At 51.7% G+C, this 17761-nt stretch overlaps 1 protein-coding gene across 15 annotated transcripts in view; it reads right to left on the bottom strand.

Annotated features, from left to right (window-relative positions):
- Positions 1–1846: 1846 nt before the first annotated feature.
- Positions 1847–17761, bottom strand: part of MAST2 (microtubule associated serine/threonine kinase 2) — a 236294-nt gene continuing 220379 nt past the window's right edge. For 10 of the 15 annotated variants that reach the window (XM_016962036.4, XM_016962029.4, XM_016962021.4 and 7 more), the window contains 18 exons: positions 15891–16023; positions 15002–15063; positions 14655–14740; positions 13995–14203; positions 12163–12301; positions 10115–10247; positions 9044–9209; positions 8409–8510; positions 8023–8145; positions 7738–7847; positions 7215–7369; positions 6686–6969; positions 6391–6585; positions 5564–5790; positions 5250–5372; positions 4031–4167; positions 3703–3896; positions 1847–3431 (listed from right to left, as the gene is read on the bottom strand). In XM_016962036.4, coding sequence (XP_016817525.2) covers positions 1903–3431; positions 3703–3896; positions 4031–4167; positions 5250–5372; positions 5564–5790; positions 6391–6585; positions 6686–6969; positions 7215–7369; positions 7738–7847; positions 8023–8145; positions 8409–8510; positions 9044–9209; positions 10115–10247; positions 12163–12301; positions 13995–14203; positions 14655–14740; positions 15002–15063; positions 15891–16023 — 4107 coding nt within the window. In that variant the 3' untranslated portion in view covers positions 1847–1902. The remainder of the gene's footprint in view (positions 3432–3702; positions 3897–4030; positions 4168–5249; positions 5373–5563; positions 5791–6390; positions 6586–6685; positions 6970–7214; positions 7370–7737; positions 7848–8022; positions 8146–8408; positions 8511–9043; positions 9210–10114; positions 10248–12162; positions 12302–13994; positions 14204–14654; positions 14741–15001; positions 15064–15890; positions 16024–17761) is intronic. The other 5 variants (XM_063781249.1, XM_063781248.1, XM_016962041.4 and 2 more) reach the window with 3 other exon arrangements.

Here is a 17761-nt window from a genome sequence, read left to right on the forward strand (position 1 = left end):
AGGATCTCATTCCCCACCTTCAACTTTTCACTGGCTCTATCCCCTCAGCTAGTGCCAGTATTTCGGGACTTCTTCCTCATTCTGCGTATGTTCCCTGGACAGTCCTCATCTCCTGTGGCTTTCATTGCCCTCTACTTCCTGATGGCTCCCAAATCTAGATGTCCAGCTTCCCACCCTTTCCTTCCTTACCTCCTCACTGTTGCTGTTCTAGTTCAGACCACCAAAATGGGTCACTACATCATCCTCTGTGGTACGCTCACTCCACTCCAGCCTCTCTATACTGCAGCGAGTGATCTTTCTAAAGCAAATGATAATACCACTTCCCTGAAGTTACCTTTTAGAAACTCTTCACTACCCTCAGGATAATCCCACCAGTTTCTCAAGGGGAACACCACTGACACTTGGGGCAGTTGCCCAATGTGGTATAGGATGTTTAGCATCTCTGCTTCCTCCTCCCATCCCCATTTCCAACCCTCTAGGAGGGCAGTTCCCAACATCCTTTTCACCTGTGGTATGGTGCTTCTGACCAGATCCCTACATGCATGGGGCACTTGCTACTTCAGCCATGCCCCTGCTATTCTCCCGCTCACAACCTGTGATCTGTCTGCCCAGGTCCCAGTACATTAGCCCAGGGTCCGCTGTGAATGAATGAAGAAGTGGAGAGGACTAGAAGGCTGAGGGGCCAAATATCTGCACAAATGGGCTCTGCCACTGTGGATACAGTGCGCCCTCTGGTGGCCACAGCCTTCCCAGGCAATGGCCCAGAGGCATTTTCGTCTTCAGGCCTCCTAACACGTCTTCTTCAGACCTAGGCACTGGATTGTGGGACGATCAGTGCAACCAGTGCAAGACAGTTTCTCAAGTCCTCCATCACTATGGAGACAAAGCCTTGGTGCTCTACCAAGCCCCACTGCCTGCCCTGTGATGCCACCTCCTGACTCCCCTGGCACTGGTCCCACTTATGTCCTCCCCCTTCCTCCCACACTACCATCAAATGAAGTTCTACTCAATGCGGGCTACACACACAATGTCCATCCACCTCCAGTGCTGAGGCCTCTACCTGCAACAGCCCAGGAAGAGCTCACTGGCTACAATTATGAAGGGCTTATTACTAAATACGACTGGCAGCTTTCTGTTTTAATCTCGCCCTCACCTCAGCATTTATCATTAACTTTTCCGTCCATTTTAAAACTCCTCCCATAGACTTTATGACTCTGCTGGTTGCTGCTTCTGTCTTCTCTTTTATCTCAAACACACCCAAAGTTAAACTCTTTGCCTTCTCTCACTTCTTCCCCTCCTCATTTCCTGGCTGAGGCAATCCCAGTTAGGAGAGACATGTGAGTTCTGGAGTCCAAGGGAGACCTACGTTCTAACCCCCGTTCTACCCAAGCTACTGTATTACCATGGGCGTCAAAGTCTTAGTGCCCTTATCTATGAAGGAATTTTAGTTGCTACATGGTATTTTCTGGTTCCCCATCACCTTCACAAAGTCAAATCTCCTGGAAGACCATTAGACATGGCCCTTGCCTCACTTGCCAGACCCGTTTCTACTTTGAATTATCTTTGGTTCCTTGACTATGCCAGGTATACTGCATGTGCTAAACGTTGCCTGGACAGCCTTTCTTAAGCCAACCTCCACTCTTCCACACCCAGCAAACTACTACCTATCATCTATTCTTCATGTTTGAGCTCAAATGTCAAAGCCTTTGGGAAGTCAAGCTGGGTTAGGTGGCCCTCCCCTGGTGGTGGAAACTGTTTTATTCACCACTATATTCCCAGCAGCAACACAGGACCTAGTTACATGTGGGTTGACCGAAGGAAAACAAGCAAGCAAAAGACATAAAGATGGTTTCCAGCAGCATATATTACACAGGTCTGAGTGCAAGAAATGGCAAACAACTGCTATGTTTGCTTTAAAAGCTCATCTGGAACCAATGCCAAATCCCGATGCTTTTGATGGCCCCCTGGTTCTTGGCCCCTCCTGAGGCGGGGCTCAGACTTCTGGGTGAGGGGGCAGCCTCGGCATGGAACGTCCTGCCTTCTGTCACCTGAGGCATCAGGCACTTGGGTGATGCTCAGGGCTGGATCCTCTTTCACTGCTTGTGCACACTCAGACTCCCATAGCCAGCCCTGGCTGGGATCCTTATAAGATGGATGGGCCAGTCTGGGGGCACTAGGTGGCTGTGTCTTCCCCTGCTCCCTGGGAGACAGGTTCTTAGGGTGGGCTGGAGTTGTGTTTTCCAAATCCTGGAGGTTGGCTAGCCCACCTGCCATGGTTGCCTTTCTGCTTGGGGATGCCCTGTCTGGGCCCTCAATAAGGGATTTCCAGGACCACATGCCCAGCTTCCCAGAGGTGGAGCTGGGAGGAGAGCAACTGCTGGTGGGGGTGAGTCCCGAAGTGCTGGGAGAAAGTGCTGTTAGTGCCTGGGTGTGGAGGTGCTGGGCCTTCCAGCAACCTTCAGGAGGGATGGAGTCTGTGGCTCCAGACTGACCTAGGTTGGGGCCTGCTGAGGAGGAGCTGGCAGCCTCCTCAATGGCTTGTGGGCTCCCGAGCCTCCTGTGGGGACCACTGGGACTTTCCATTCTGGGAGGCCCCAGTGTGATCCCTGTCAATAGGCTTGGGACCATTGGGCCCGGGCTCCTAGGGTCTCTGGAAGGGAAAGGATCCTCTTCCCCACTCTCTCCTGCTCCTTTGGGGGCCACACTCTGGCTCACTTCTGGGTGAGGTGCCAAGCTCAGCTCCTGTGCACCCTGGCTGTTCTCAGGCCCTTCCTCGGTGTCGTCCTCTGAGGAGTCCACCTCACGAATGGCTTCTTGCTTCTGCAGCGACTCCCGTCGTTCGGCTCGGTCCTGCCGGAGGGTGCCTAGGGCCCGTGAGGGAGCAGGCTGCAGCACCCCCTTCCCTGGCAGGGCCCCCTTGCCAGACAGCACACTCCTGGCTCCAACTACCTCCAGAGGGCTCACTTCCCTGGGCGGCAGTTCCTTCTTTAGTTCAGAGTGGGGCAGGTCAAGGCTGTGCTTGCGAGAAGTGGCTAGCTTCTTCTCGGAAGCGGCAAGTGCTGCTGCCAGTTTCTCAGCCGACTGCACCCTCTTGAGTAGTGGTGAACGGGGTGGCTCCGCACTCTTGGGCCGTGAGAGTTGCCTGCCCAGGGGAGGTGACAAGTGAAGCTTTGTGGGAAAGGCCTGGGCTACATGGCCAGACAGGGGCGATGGGGACCGCTGAGGTGAAGCTGTTGGGGGTGGGGGAGAAGGGGTGTGGGCCAGTGGTGACAGTGGGATGCTGCCTGCTGACTTGCGCCGTGGAGAGCGGTACTGGCGTTGGAGCTTGGGTGCCAGACCGTGGAGGGAGCTGGGCCGTGTGTGCCCAGAGCCGGCTGGGGAACTGGGCACGCTGGAGCTGGGGGAGCTGCTCTGTGATGAATTCCCTCCCACTTTGTACAGAGACAGACAGACAGACAGACAAAAGCAGAGCAGTGTTAGCTGTTAGAAGTGACTCAAGGGCAAGACAGGGCTTAGCCCTGTTATGTCCCAGAAACCAAGCTACCCCCTTCCCCATCAATTAACTCCTCCCCAAGACTACAGGATCTTTCAGGGGGTGGGCTAAATGAGAGACTCAGAGTGAGATCTGTCAGAAGCACACAGGGCCTAGGAACTTTCCTATTTCCCAGGGGTTGTCACTGATCTGCAGGGAGCCCTTCGTACCTGAATGCACAGCATCGGGGGTCACCCGGTAGCCTTGAGTGGGAGATCGGGGGGAAAGGCTGTGGCTGTGTGTGGGAGAGCCTGGCCCACTCTCCCCTGATGACAAGGAGCGGTTAAGGGAAGAAAGGCTGCGGCTGGTGTGGAGCAGGGATGCTTGCTTGGTGATCTTGCGGAACAGGGAGCTCCTTTTTCTGCTGCGGGGATAAGGGTCAAAGGCTGAGTTGGTGCAGTGAGCACAGCACACACTGGACCCCCAGGGCCAAGGCACCCACCACATACCAGCACTCATGTGGCTCAGAGAAAACCCTCTTCACTGCGCCTGGCTCACCTTTCTTGCCCATCCTTGCCGCGGCTCCTCTTGCTCCTTCGGGCCATCTTGGCCTTGTAGCTGCCCTTCCGAGCTGGCCCCACTTTAATGGATGTGTTCTCCAGGGGAGTTGTTGAAATGGCCACCTTGTTTCCACTCTGGGGAGCAAAGCATGAGGCCTAGGCTAAGCTGGAGCCATATTCTTGCCCCTCCCCTCCCCCAATCCTTCCCTTCTGGCATGGCTATACCACAGCTCCAGCTTTTTGACCCTGCACCAACACATCTGAACCACAGGCCTATATTATTGTTTTTACAGATGAGGAAATGGCTCCCATTGGAGCCCCAGAGTGGTTTGGGGTAAGAAGGTAGAAAACAGGCTAATCCGTCCCATTCTGCAGCCCTACCCACAGCTCAGAAGGATCCCTGGGCCTTAGTCAGGGAGGGTACTGCCTTGTGGAGAAAACTCTCTGTTGTGCCACATTCAAGTTCTGTGTGTACCTACATCTTTTTTTTTTTTTTTTTTAAGACAGAGTCTCACTCTGTCACCCAGGCTGGAGTGCAGTGGTGCGATCTCAGCTCACTGCAACCTCTGCCTCCTGGGTTCAAGCACTTCTCCTGCCTCAGCCTCCCAAGTAGCTGGGATTACAGTCATGTGCTACCACACTCGGCTAATTTTTTTTTTTTTTTTTGGAAACAGAGTCTTGCTGTGTCTCCCAAGCTGGAGTGCAGTGGTATGATCTCAGCTCACTGCAAACTGCCTTCCAGGTTCAAGCAATTCTCCTTCCTCAGCCTCCCGAGTAGCTGGGATTACAAGTGCCTACCACCGCTTGGCTAATTTTTGTATTTTTAGTAGAGTTTTGCCATGCTGGGCAGGCTGGTCTCAAACTCCTGACCACAGGTGATCCACCCGCCTCGGCCTCCCAAAGTGCTGGGATTACAGGCGTGAGCCACCACACCCAGGCATTTTTTTTTTTTTTTTTTTGTATTTTTAGTAGAGGCAGGGTTTCACCATGTTGGCTAGGCTGGTCTCAAACTTCTGGTCTCAAGTGATCCACCTGCCTCAGCCTCCTAAAGTGTTGGGATTTACAGGCATGAGCCACCGCGCCCGGCCTGTGTGTACCTACATCCATACTCGGTGTAGATGTGTGTGCACCCAACTCACCCACTCCCCTAACTGCCATCACAGACTCACAGGCTGAGGTCATTCAGGGACCATGCAGGCAGCACGCCCAGCACTAACCTTCAGGATCAGCTCCACCACCTCCGTGTGCACCAGGCCATGCACAGGTTCCCCATTGACATGGGTGATGAGGTCACCTTGACGAAGCCCTGCCTCGCTGGCCGGACCTCCATCCTCCACGTGCTGTGCCAGGAAGAGAACAGTACTCAGACTGGAGCCTGAACACGAAGTATGGGGCCTGGTTCTGGACATTAAGCTGTGAGCCCCTTCACCACCACCCTTTGACCCCCCAGCAGGGACAGATGGGCTCCACAAAGGGGAAGCTGGAAGGATGATGAAGCAGGGAGACAGCAGGTCTGGATGGTCAGACATACCCACACCATATGGTGCACGGTGTAGACATCAGAGTCACCCATGTAGACACGAATGGCCCGCAGGGTGAAGCCATACTTCTTGCCAGCTCGGTGGATGATGATGGGAGGCCTCATGCTGCCAAGGGCTGGCAAGAAGTCCCTGCTTGGAGAAGAGTCCCGGGATGATGGGTTGGACGACTGAGAATGTGGGGACATGGGGCTGGCCAACGGGGAGCAGGTGTGGTGTTCTGGAGAAGGAGAAGCCAGGACTTAGTGGGTCAGAGGGCCTTGGCCTGGCCCCTGGTCCAGTCTGTTGATGTCAGCACAACTCTAGTCACAGACAGAGCCTAAGCCTAGGTCCATTTTCCCCACAGCCCCTGACCTGTGAAGCCCTCTCCCGTGTCCAGACCCCAAGAGACGGTGGTGGTGATGAGAAATGGCAGCTAGCATTTATGTGTGTATCAGGGACTATATAAGCTTGTCATATATATTTAAATGTCACAATTAACCTATCAGCTGGCCTCTATTATATCCACATTTTTGGATAAGAAACTTGAGGCTTAGAGGAGTTAAGCAACTTGCTCAAGGTCAAGAGCCTGTTAGTGATGGAGCCAGGATTTGAGTGTGAGCTCTCTACCCCAAAGCCTGCACTTGTGACATGGTGCTGTCCTGCTTTCTGGCACATGTATACACAACCCCAGACACCAATACACACCTTCAGAGACCACAGTCTCTCAGATCCGTGTTTAACACACACACACACACCTGCCACGTGCAGAACCCTCCCAAGGCCTAGAGATTACAAGGCCCTTCCTGTGAGTTTTATCCCAGCTCCCCAGGGGCCTCACCCGAAGGAATGAGGAGTGAGAGGGCTGTGGCTGAGGCGGACTTGATCACTTTGTTGACAGGGCGAGCAGTGCGCTTCTCTGTTGAGTCCCCAGAGAGCAGCCGGTGGCGGGCCCTACGCACAGCCAGGTCACTGATGGCCTTGGCTGTGGCTCCCTCAGCCAGCTGTGAGGTCCCACGGCCTCGGGTCTCCATAGCTGTAGGCCCAAGTAAGCAGTGAGACCCGCGATGCCGCTGAGCCTCCCTGCCCTGCAGTATCCTCCAGCTTAGGTCGTTTGGCCGCCCACTGGGCCATACCTGGACTGGAACCACTGCTCCGGCCAACAGCTTCCTCATCCAGCTTCGGCCGCTGCTCCCCTGAGTGTTCAGTGACAGGCCCAGATACCCCCTCTCCAGACGGGGGTGTCAGGACCCATATACCCTCCTGTGGTTGCCTCCTGAGGGTGCTGCTGGCCTCCTCAGGGCCCTCCGGGAACCGAGGCGCATCCAGGAGGCCTGAGCAGCGGCGTCGCACTGTCATTGGAGGGCTTGAGTCACTCTCTGTGTGGGACGACTCAGACACCGACAGCCGCTTCCGTAATCTATGAGACACAAGGCCTGGGGTGAGTGACCCAGGTGGTCCCCCTCCTCCTGCCAGGTCTCCTTAGGGGCACACAAGGGTTATAGTAACAGAACTTTCCTCCGCAGACATTCCTCCAGGAGCCACCCTTGTGAATGCCCCCTCCCTGCCACCTGCACTCCTCCCTGGCATCGGAATCTCTCCCATGATCTGTGACAATGCAGGGATAGCTGTGTCGCCCACCCTGGGTGAACTCTGGGTGCTCACATCTCAGGGGAGCCAATCACCCAGCTCCGGTCTCGGCCTTTGAGCCCTGCCAGGCCATCTGAATGGTCCTCCTTCTCCTCACTCAGGCTGCGCTTGGTCGGGGGTGGTGTCCGGCGCTCCTCGAGCAGTGAGAGCCGCTCCATGCTGCTGTACACCTGTGGGCACAGGGGATGCGCTGGGGATGGGCTCTGGCAGCCGTACCTCCCAAGTGGCATAAAGCATCCTTGGCATCGGAAACCTAGGAATTTGAACCAGTCGGTTCCATCCCTCCTTCACACACCCCTGCTGAATATTTGGGGAAGGAGTTATTCCACTGATCTGACCTGGCATCTCATGTCAGGGACAGCAGTGGTTCTAGAAGCACCTATATATAGCTATATGTAGCCCCAACCCTTAGCTCCTCTTTTTCTAGAGGTGGCCCCAACCCCAACTCCCTGAGCCTGCCCCAGGTGTGCCCTTTGACAGGCCCTCTTCTTCTGATCCTCCAGCCTGTTCTGCCCATTCTGGGCCTCCTCAGTCACACCTTGTTGAACCTTGGAGAGCAGGAAGAGAACTGGCGGATCTCAAGGCAGCCATCCTCACTCACTTCTTCCTCATCCTCCGAGTCCATGTGGTGGTATCGCTCTGAGCGGGCTGGGCCAGACATAAAGGACACTTTCCTTCAGAGCCCTGCTGGTGGCCTCCTTGTGACCCCATTAGATTTCAGCAGAGCCCTGAGAAGTTGCTCCCAATGCAATTTCAGTGTGCACAGGTGTTTCTAGGCAAACAGGTAGGACCCATCCTCCACCCCACCCATTGGTGGCCTTACTGTCAAAATAGCTAGTATCGTCCTCTGACTCCAACTGAGGAATAAATTCAGCCTTCTGGCGGAGAAGTCCTGTCCAGTCCAGACCAGTAAAGAATGGGTGCTGCTTCACCTCATAGGCACTGCCTGTGGACAGGGAGGACATGGGCAAGGGGGTAGGATGAGCAGCATGGAGTCTAGGTCAGCAAATCTAGTAAGAAGCCAGACCTTCAGAAGCTATACCTAGGGGATCAGCTCAAGCATCTTCCCTTTTCTGCCTACAGAGCAGGGCAGAGTTTCAGGATCCAGAGGGGCTGCCTGTAACCGAAGCCTGAACCTCCAGGGTACATGACTCAGCCTCCCTTACCCCTTTTCCAAGTAGTGAGAAAAGTTAGCGGGGCCTGCCCTACCTGTGCCAAGTCTCTCCAGAGGGTTCTGGTGGAGCAGTTTGGAGGTGAGGTCCTGGGCGTCTGGGGGCAGTGCCTCATCACCCTCAGGCCACACAATCTCATCTGAAGTCATCAGGGGTGAGAGGGAAAGGAGAAATTGTGGGTAGAGTGGAGAGATGCAGAAGAGGGTCCCAGAACAGTGAAAGGAAAGGAGGCAAAAAGGACCCAGCCCGGAGCCCCTGAAAGCCTTGCCTGGGACCCCAGTCCTTAAATTCTATAGGTTCCTAGACCATAGCTTGATCTTTGATCCACAGCAGGCACTGCAAAGCTCTAGCTCACCCTGCTTTTATACTCCACAAAACATACACAGACGTACCCCTCACACTTAATGGGATGTGCACATACACAGACAGGAACACCCAGGTGTATATCAGAGACCAGGTGTCTATGAGAGACATGTGAAGCCCCAAGAGACACAGTGTGCACATGTATGTACATGCAGAAACACAGAGACACCCATCCCCAAAGCAGCAGACATCACAAACACACATGATGAGTTCAGAACAAGAGCTCACAGGCCTCACGAGCTGCCTGCATACATCATATTTGTGGATTCAGACTCTGTTTCCCCACTGGGCCAGGGGCATAGTACCTACCACTGATCACCTGCCCAAAGAGCTCCTCCGGAGTATCTCCAAAAAAAGGGACGCAGCCCACCAGGAACTCATACAGGATAATGCCCATGGCCCACCAGTCCACTGGCTTCCCATAGCCCTGGCGCAGGATCACCTCAGGCGCAATGTATTCTGGGGTCCCGCATACCTGGGCACAGAAAAGCCAGGCTGGCTCAGCCTCCTGAGGCTGCTGACTGGCATGACAGCCGGAGATGGGGGATGCTCCCATCTCGAGCAGAAGAATCTCTGAATGAAGACTCAGCCCACCTTAGTTAATGAACAAGATCAACAGAAGCCCCAGGGAACAAGAGTCGGAACTGTCAGTAGGTATTTCCTAATTAACAAAAATGTCTCATTCTAGCCCGGAACTACCATCCCTTAAGCCCTCAACACCCACCTCTGGCATCTGATCCCACAATTGGCCTCTGCACTCCAGCCTCTAACAAAACAGACCCTATCAGTCACGTAACAACTACAGGGACTGGTGAACAGTCACAACCTGAAATGTCAAACCAGGGAACATCCAGAGGCTGCCTCTCAGGACACTGGGCCACAGCCCAATGGAAATTCAGAGCTGTGTTCCAAGAACCTCAGGCTCCAGGAGAGCCTTGCCCTTGATTCAGGCTGGGAGATTCAGGACTGATCTCATATGAAACTCTGTGCTAACAGTTACATGACCTATTTTCCCCAAACCCTGAGGAGGAAGATGACTTTGGATTTTATATCCATATGATTCTCAAGGCTCATCCTGTTTTCCAAATGTGCTACCTATCTCAGTGCCTCTCTGGAACCCAAAGGTAGAAAAGATAGGGGTTCCCAATCTTAACATCTAGCTACAAGGTAGGCATATGGCCCCAAGGCCTTATTCTAGGGCCTGGAATCTATGTATGTGTACACAAATGTAGAGATGGGGTCTCACTATGTTGCCCAGGCTGGCCTCAAGCGATCCTCCTGCCTCAGCCTCCCAAAGGGTTGGGATTACGGGCGTAAGACACTGCGCCAGGACAAGGGCCTAGAATTTAACCCCCAGTGTTATCAACTACCCTTCCTTACCTGCTTGTCCAGGAATTCCCGGGCATCCTTTTCAATATGACCCTCATACAAGTTCGTTGTCAGACTCATGAGGCCAATTTTGGACAGTCCAAAGTCCGTGAGCTTGATGTGCCCCATGGATGTAATTAGGAGGCTGGGAGAACGAAGAAATAAAATTAAGAAGTTATTCCTGGTTTTCTGAGAGTACTGATTTTAGTATATGCCCAGTTTCCCCACTCAGGCTTCCATGGGGGTACTGTGAGACACAAGCTGGGTAGCTTCAGCTGGGGGGACAGGCAGGTGTGGACACATAAATCGCTCTGGCTGTGTGAGTGCTGCATTCTGCACAAGCAACGAACCTGCCTTTTGCCCATTCCCACAACTCCATTTCTGCTTATTGCCCTAACTGTATTCTATGTTGGGGGCAGGAGTCATTCAGTTGAGGAACAGAGTTTCTTCTACAGAGCTGAGATCAGCCTCATCCTAAGGCAGCTGCTGGAGCCATTCCTAGTCCCCTCTCCCAATCTGAGTGGCCCATAATACTCCTGTTTCAGGGAGAGGGGCAGGGGGCACACATAATTTTGTTCCATGTCCATGGCTGGTCTTGGGAGGAGGGTTAGTTGGGAGAAACTAGAACTAAGATCCCTTTATATACTCTGCCTGAGCCACTCATTTTGTGCTGAAGGCTTTACCCTGCCACCCTTTTATTCTAATGATTCCCCAAATAGTACCTCTGGCTCTGACTTCCTTTTTGAGCTCCAGGCCTACCCAACTGCCCATGTGTCTTACGGGCTCCAGAAACTCAACCTGTCCAAAACAAAGTCATGCCTCCCAACTGGTTCCCCTCCTCAGTGAAAAACAATAATTTTGGTTATCTGTTGAGCTCTGTGCTAAGTGCTTTAAAAATATTCTGGCCCCTGAAATGCTTTCTAGAGTAACACATCAAAGGTAGGTGTAATTATTCCCTATATTAGAAAGGAGGAACGTGAGGGTCAGGGAAACTTTAATTAATAGACTCAAACTCAGACTTAATAAGCAGAAGAGTGGCCATTTGAATTCAGGTCTGTCTTATGTCAAAGCCACTTTCTCCCACAGAGGCTTATCACCCTGCACCAGTCCCAAGCTGGAAATCTGGAACACATCCCAGCCTCTTCTGTTCCCTCACTTCCCTTCCTACCCCCACCCCAGCCTGATCCTCTTTCCTTTATACTTCCCCACACTACCCCTCTTCTTTCTATCCTGACTCCCTGTTCTGCTGCAGGCATTGCTGTCTTTCCCTGGTCTCAGTATCTCTTTGGCAGTGGTCTCAGTGTCTCTTTTCACCGGCAGAGTGAGCTTTCTAAACCTAAACCATAATCTGGGCATGCCATTCTATCATATCTTTGGTTAGCAAACCCTTCCAAGACTCTCTAGGCCCCTTTAAAATAAAACCCAAATATAACAAAAGGGCCCTTGATGAACTAGTTCCTGCCTCTCTCTCTAGCCTTTTCTCTTACTACTCTCTCACCATCTAAGCTGTCGCCATATTGCACTATTTGTAGTTCCTGAACAAGTGCTGTTCTCTTGCATCTGTGTGACTCTGCACATTCTGCTCTCCTGCTTTAGAAAGCAGGTCTTCCTTTTTCCACTTGACTAATACCCTCTGAGAAGAAGCCTGTATACATATATTTCTGTTTCCCACTGTAGACTTAAGTTCTACATGCCAGGGACTACATTTAAAAACCCACAATATAGTGCTGGCACAGAGTAGATGTCAGTAAACGTCAGGACACTTGTTTAGCCATCTACTAGATGTGCTTATTCTTTTGTTCTTGCTTGGTTTCTTCAGTGGGGCTCCTCAATGACTCTTCCATGTCACCGAAGCCTTATAGTGTTCCAGCCAGACCTTGAGGCAATGATCTGCATCTGTGGCGGTCGGGGGGCTAGAGAACTAGGCCCAGATGGACACACACAGGAGCATGTTTTCCCAGTAGCCATCTGGATAGATTTAGAGCTACTGTGCTTGCCAACATTTTATCTGGAGACCCAAGAGGGAGACCCTGGACAAGGGACACAGACTGTGGACATACTTGTCAGGCTTGAGGTCACGGTGCACGATGCCATAGTTGTGTAAGTACTCCAGGGCCAGCACAGTTTCCGCAAAGTATAGACGCACCATGTCCACAGGCAGGGCCCCAATATTCTTCAGCAGAGTGGCACAGTCTCCCCCTGCAACAAGCCCAGGCTACCATGAGGAAAGGATTCAGTTCCCTGCTCTAGCTAGCCAGCTCCCATCTGGCAGTTTCTGAGGTCCCAGAGGAGACAGCTTCATGGAATGTCCTGGTGCTGGAGACTCTGATTCTAGCCCCTTTGCTGCTGGCATGGGTGGGAGACAGGGTGATATGGTTTGGCTGTGTCCCCACCCATAGCTCATCTTGAATTGCAGCTCCCATAATTCCCATGTGTTGTGGGAAGGGACCTGGAGGGAGATAACTGAATCATGGAAGTGGGTCTTTCCCATGCTATTCTCGTGATAGTGAATAAGTCTCATGAGATCTGATGGTTATTTTTATTTATTTATTTTTTTGAGGCAAAGTCTTGCTCTGTCACCCAGGCTAGAGTGCAGTGGTGTGATATCAGCTCACCGCAACCTCTGCCTCCCAGGTTCAAGCGATTCTCCTGCCTCAGCCTCCCGAGTAGCTGGGATCACAGGCGTGCACCACCACACCCAGCTAATTTTTGCATTTTTTGTAGAGACGGGGTTTCGCCATGTTGGTCAGGCTGGTCTCAAATTCCTGACCTCAGGTGATCCACCTGGCTCAGCCTCCCAAAGTGCTGGGATTACAGGCATGAGCCACCACGTCCAGCCCATCTGATGGTTTTATAAAGGGGAGCTTCCCTGCACAAGCTCTCTCTCGTCTGCCGCCATGTGAGACATGCCTTTCACCTTCTGCCATGATTGTGAGGCCTCCCCAGCCACATGGAACTGTAAGTCCACTAAACCTCTTTCTTTTGTAAATTGCCCAGTCTCTGGTATGCCTTTATTAGCAGCATGAAAATACACAGGGTATGGAGGGGGGTGGAAAGTAAAGTGAATCTGCTAATAGCTGTCATGGACATTTTTCAGGCCAGAGAGGGAAGGAACCGAGGCCTTTATTAAAAGTAATGGCAAACATGCAATTACTTTTGTACCAGCCTAATGTTTTAGGACAGGAATACTGCATACTGTAAACACATCTGGCTGAGATGTTAACATCTGTTCATGTTACTTCCTTCTTACTGGCTTTTAGTTTCTGAGTAAAGTAACACTATGAACTCCCAGCATGTACCCAGTAAACACTAAAGGACAGTTTTGTTCAGCTTCAGCTTCAAGACTAGGCACAATATCTTTGGAGGCTGTACACACAGTGAGAAGGTGAGAGGGAAGGCCACTGGCAAAGCTGCTGCCTCCCTCCAGAACTATGCCCCATGTTGCTCTTCTGTTCTATTCTCAGAGCATTTTGCTTGGTTTTAAGGGGTGTCCCCTTTGCAAGCCAGTCAGGGTAATTAATGGCTTTCCTTTCTTCTGAGGGTCCAGATGCAATCCTCCTAGCACCTAATCCTGGGCTTTTGTAGCTCTGCTGCCTCCTCTGTTGCTGTCTGATACCAGCAGTAGAGAGCGTGCAGGCTTTGGGGTGCAAGATTCTATAGCTGCTGGCCTGCTACATCCTATCCCAGAATGCCTCTCATGGTAGAGGCAGGGAGCTTTGTGCCCACTGTGGCCAAATGGTCTCTGTGATCCTGAGGCAGAAACCAATGCCAAAGGTGGACTGGAAAGCTGGGCCCTGAAACTTCACCTCTGTACAAAGCTGCTGGTCCCTGTTTAAGGCTAAGTCTCAGACTGTGCCTTGGCCTCCATGCCAGGCCACCTTTGCCTCAGTACCTTCAACGTACTCCATCACCATGCACAAGTGGCGCTTGGTATCAAAGGAGCAGAACATGCTGACCACAAAGGGGTTCTCAGCGAAAGTCAGTATGTCACGCTCCACGAAGGCCTGCTGGATCTGGTTCCGTAGGATCAGGTTCTGCTTGTTGATCTTCTTCATGGCAAAGCGCTGCCGGGTGGACTTGTGCCGCACCAGAAATACAGCCCTGGGAAACAAAGTCCGGCCCATCCCCCATGGACCCTCAGCACCTGAGCTGTGCTCTCTGCCACCCAAACTGCCTTCTCTCACACCTTAATTAATGCACAGAACAAGGGGGCAAGGGCATGCATATCAGTGAGAAGGGTCTGGGACCCCCTGGTCCATAGAACTCTTAAACTTCTTGATAGACCATGTCCTGATGATACGGCTCAATGCTTCCCCAGAGCTCAGGGAATGGAGGATGCGTGGTAGTAAGAGGCGTGGGAATCTTGTCTGGGAAAGGAACAATGATCGGATGTGAGAGGAATCTGAACTCCTGCCCACCCAGGAGGCTTCTGGGAGTGAGAAGGTCCACCCCGAGGCATCTGCCCAGAGGACTGGGCAGCACACTCTCACATGGAAGAGATCAAAGGCTGACCCGGCTTCAGTCCTGGCCACACCCTGACCCCTGCCTTTACCCATAGGCGCCATTGCTGATGAGCTTAATGGTCTCGAAGTCCTCTTCAGAGGGTGTCTTTTTAGATGGCAGAGATGCCCCATGGCCCTGGAAGACAAGGGAAAAGGCAGGAGACAGGCATGCTTCTCAGAGCCCATATCCTTGCAGAAGCTATGGCTCTAGCATCTTCTCAGCTGTCAGCTTCAGTGCAGTCTCCTGCCCATTCTTCTGGGAGTAGAATGACTTCTCAGTGTTTGCTGTCACCAACTCCCCCATCCCTTCCTCAGATATTCTCTTAAAGAGAATTCATAGCTCTTTGCTTCATAGGGCCCAGGCTCCAGGAATGGGGTAGGAGCTCAGGGTTTTTACCTCAATAGAATCATCTGTCTCTGGAGTGTCAGGACTGTCACAGCTGCTCAACTGGGCCATTTCTGGAAACAAAGATACAAGAGAAGAATGTGCGTGGCAACGTCAGGTATCTCAGCAGTATCCTCAGATCACAAAACAGGTGCATGTAGGGTAGTCATTAATGCTTTTTGCATCAGCCTAGGATGTGAATTCAGTCCCATGGCACTATACCCAATGTAGTCCCAGCTTTTGGATCAGGAAAGAAGCCAAATCCTACTGCTACTCCCATTTCCAGAAGTCCAGTGCCATTCACAGGGCCTGGCAAATTCTATAAACTTGGGACATTTCCTGGAAAACAGGGCCTGAAACTGGGTTACTAGTTCCCATCCTGCTGGCCAAGACTGCTTCACTGGATGGGGCTGGGAAGCACAGAAGGCAGGAGCAGGATACCTACAGACCAGGGACTTGGAAGCCCATGGTTGCTGCAGGGGTTCAGCAGGAAGCCCAGAAGAATGGTGGTATCCTCTGAAGCCCTGTGTTGGACTACCCCAAAGACACAGGAAGACCTGTAAGGTGGCCAAGAGTAGAGGCAAGTTGCAGAGGAGGTGACCATTTTTGCAAATGTGATTGTGGCCCTTTGTTGTTGACCTCTTTGGAACTGAGGTTCTAAATGCAACTCAGCCGGGCCGATGCAATCCAGGTTGGGATCTATCAGGCAGATGTGAACAGCAGTTCCAAAGTAAAGACTGTTTTGTCACAGAGATCACAGTGTATCTCCTAAAATCCTGAGGCCCCCGGGGCCATGTTGTGTCCATGTCCAAGCTAAGTCTCTTTTCCAAGCAGCTTCCCTGCTGTTAGAGCTTGCCAGCAGCGGTGGGGCCTCTTTGCAGCCACTAGGCAGCATGCTCACCTTCTAGGGGATCCCGGGTGAGGCCCAGCTGGCTAACGATGTAGCGGGGAATGTCACATTTAATCCCTTGTCCCTCTTTGGCGTGGCCCTCAGCTGCTTCTAAAAGGTGGTAGAACTCTTCAGGGTCAAACTCCTGTACCAAGGGAGAGAGGCAGTCAGTGGTGACAGATATAAGCGAAAGCTGCTGGCGTCTTTGGTTTTACAGCATATAGTAGACTGAGATGAACAAGACTTTCTCTGTGATAGGACACTCCCACCCCTGAATATTCAGAAACAACATGATTCAGGGATCACAGGAATGGGGACAAAGATGTCTTACAGGTCACCTCCAGATTGGACATGCTAAGCATATGCTGTCTTCCTGGCAGTAAGAACTAGAGGTTTTACTCTAAAGAGAGCTCAGCCTATTGATCTGGTCCCATGCTTTCCATCAGCCAGGTGGCACTGTCTGGTGTATTCAGATGCCCAGTCCACAGCAGTCCTGGCACACACTCAATTATGGCTCACAAGAGCTTTGGCAAAGCCCTACTGGTGCATGTATACCTTCGAATATTTACTGGGCACCTCCTATGTGCTAGAGGCTGGAGATCCATTGAAAAGCACAATCCTTGTCTGCACATAATAACTGAGTGCCTACTAAGTGCCACACACTGGGTTAAACCCTCTAGCAACTCTTTGACCTCACTGAGGAAATCAAGGCTCTCAGGGATGCACTGATTTGTCCATAATCACAGAAGTAGGAAGGAACAGAAAACCAGCATTCAGCCCAGGTCTGACTCCAAGCCCCTGCTTAGCCAAGGACTTCATGTTCCTGAGGGAGAGGCTCTCTGCTCTATCACAGCATAGCCTCTGCCCTGAACTCTGTTCTCATTCCCTGTGGCCTCACTGTTTTGGAGAACTGTACCTATCTGGATATAACCTACGCCAGACCTGGAAGTCCTTTTAACTTCTTATCCTTCCTTAGCTCCTATTTGGTCAGAATGTCTCTCTCATAAATACCCCTCTAATCCACCTCTTTCTCTCTATTATCCTACCATTCACTGTCTGAGTTCTGGCCACCCCATCTCACATGAATTGCTTTGAGTACCTCTCCCCTGATGTCCCTGGCTCATCCTGCCCTCTCTTCCAATTCACTATCCATGTTGCAGTCAAAGTAATCTTTCTTAGGACTAAATCTGATGTAATATTTACACAGAAATAAATAGGAACCAATTACTGATACATGCAACAACATGTATGAATTTCTACAAACATGCTGAGTGAAAGAATTCAGAACATACTACAGAAACCACACAGAAACATGGTTTCATTTCTAGGAAACTGTACAAAAGGCAAACCCATCCCTAGTGAAACAAAGCAGTTAAGTTATTGTCTGGGAGCAGGAGGAAGAGAGGACTGACTTCAAAGGGGCACAAGGGAACTTATATGACAGAAATATTCTCTATGTCAGCTGTGGCCACGATTCTACAAGTGTGTATTTGTTAAATCTCAATGAACTGTACCATCAAAGGGATATATTTTATTGTATGAAAATTATACCTTAATAATATTTTTTAAGAAAAAAGTAAATGCGGCCATGTCACATTCTTACCTAAACTTTCTGGTGTCTCCAAGTGGCCGTAAGGGTAATGAAAAACTCCAGAGCCGAGAACCCGACACCCTCCATGACCCTGTCACAGCCTACCTTCCAGGCTTACCCCTCAGCACTTCTTCAAACCCACCCTGTGCCCCACTGAATGCTCCTTCCCATGCTCCCGATCTGGGAAACTTAGACTTATCCTTCGGTTTGCTGAATAAGCCTCACGTCCCCCAGGGAGCATTCACTGAATGTTCCTTCCAGGGAAGACTAAAGCACTTCCTTTTCCAGGTTC

This window comes from Pan troglodytes, chromosome 1 (assembly GCF_028858775.2).
Source record: "Pan troglodytes isolate AG18354 chromosome 1, NHGRI_mPanTro3-v2.0_pri, whole genome shotgun sequence".
NCBI classification, from domain to species: domain Eukaryota; kingdom Metazoa; phylum Chordata; class Mammalia; order Primates; family Hominidae; genus Pan; species Pan troglodytes.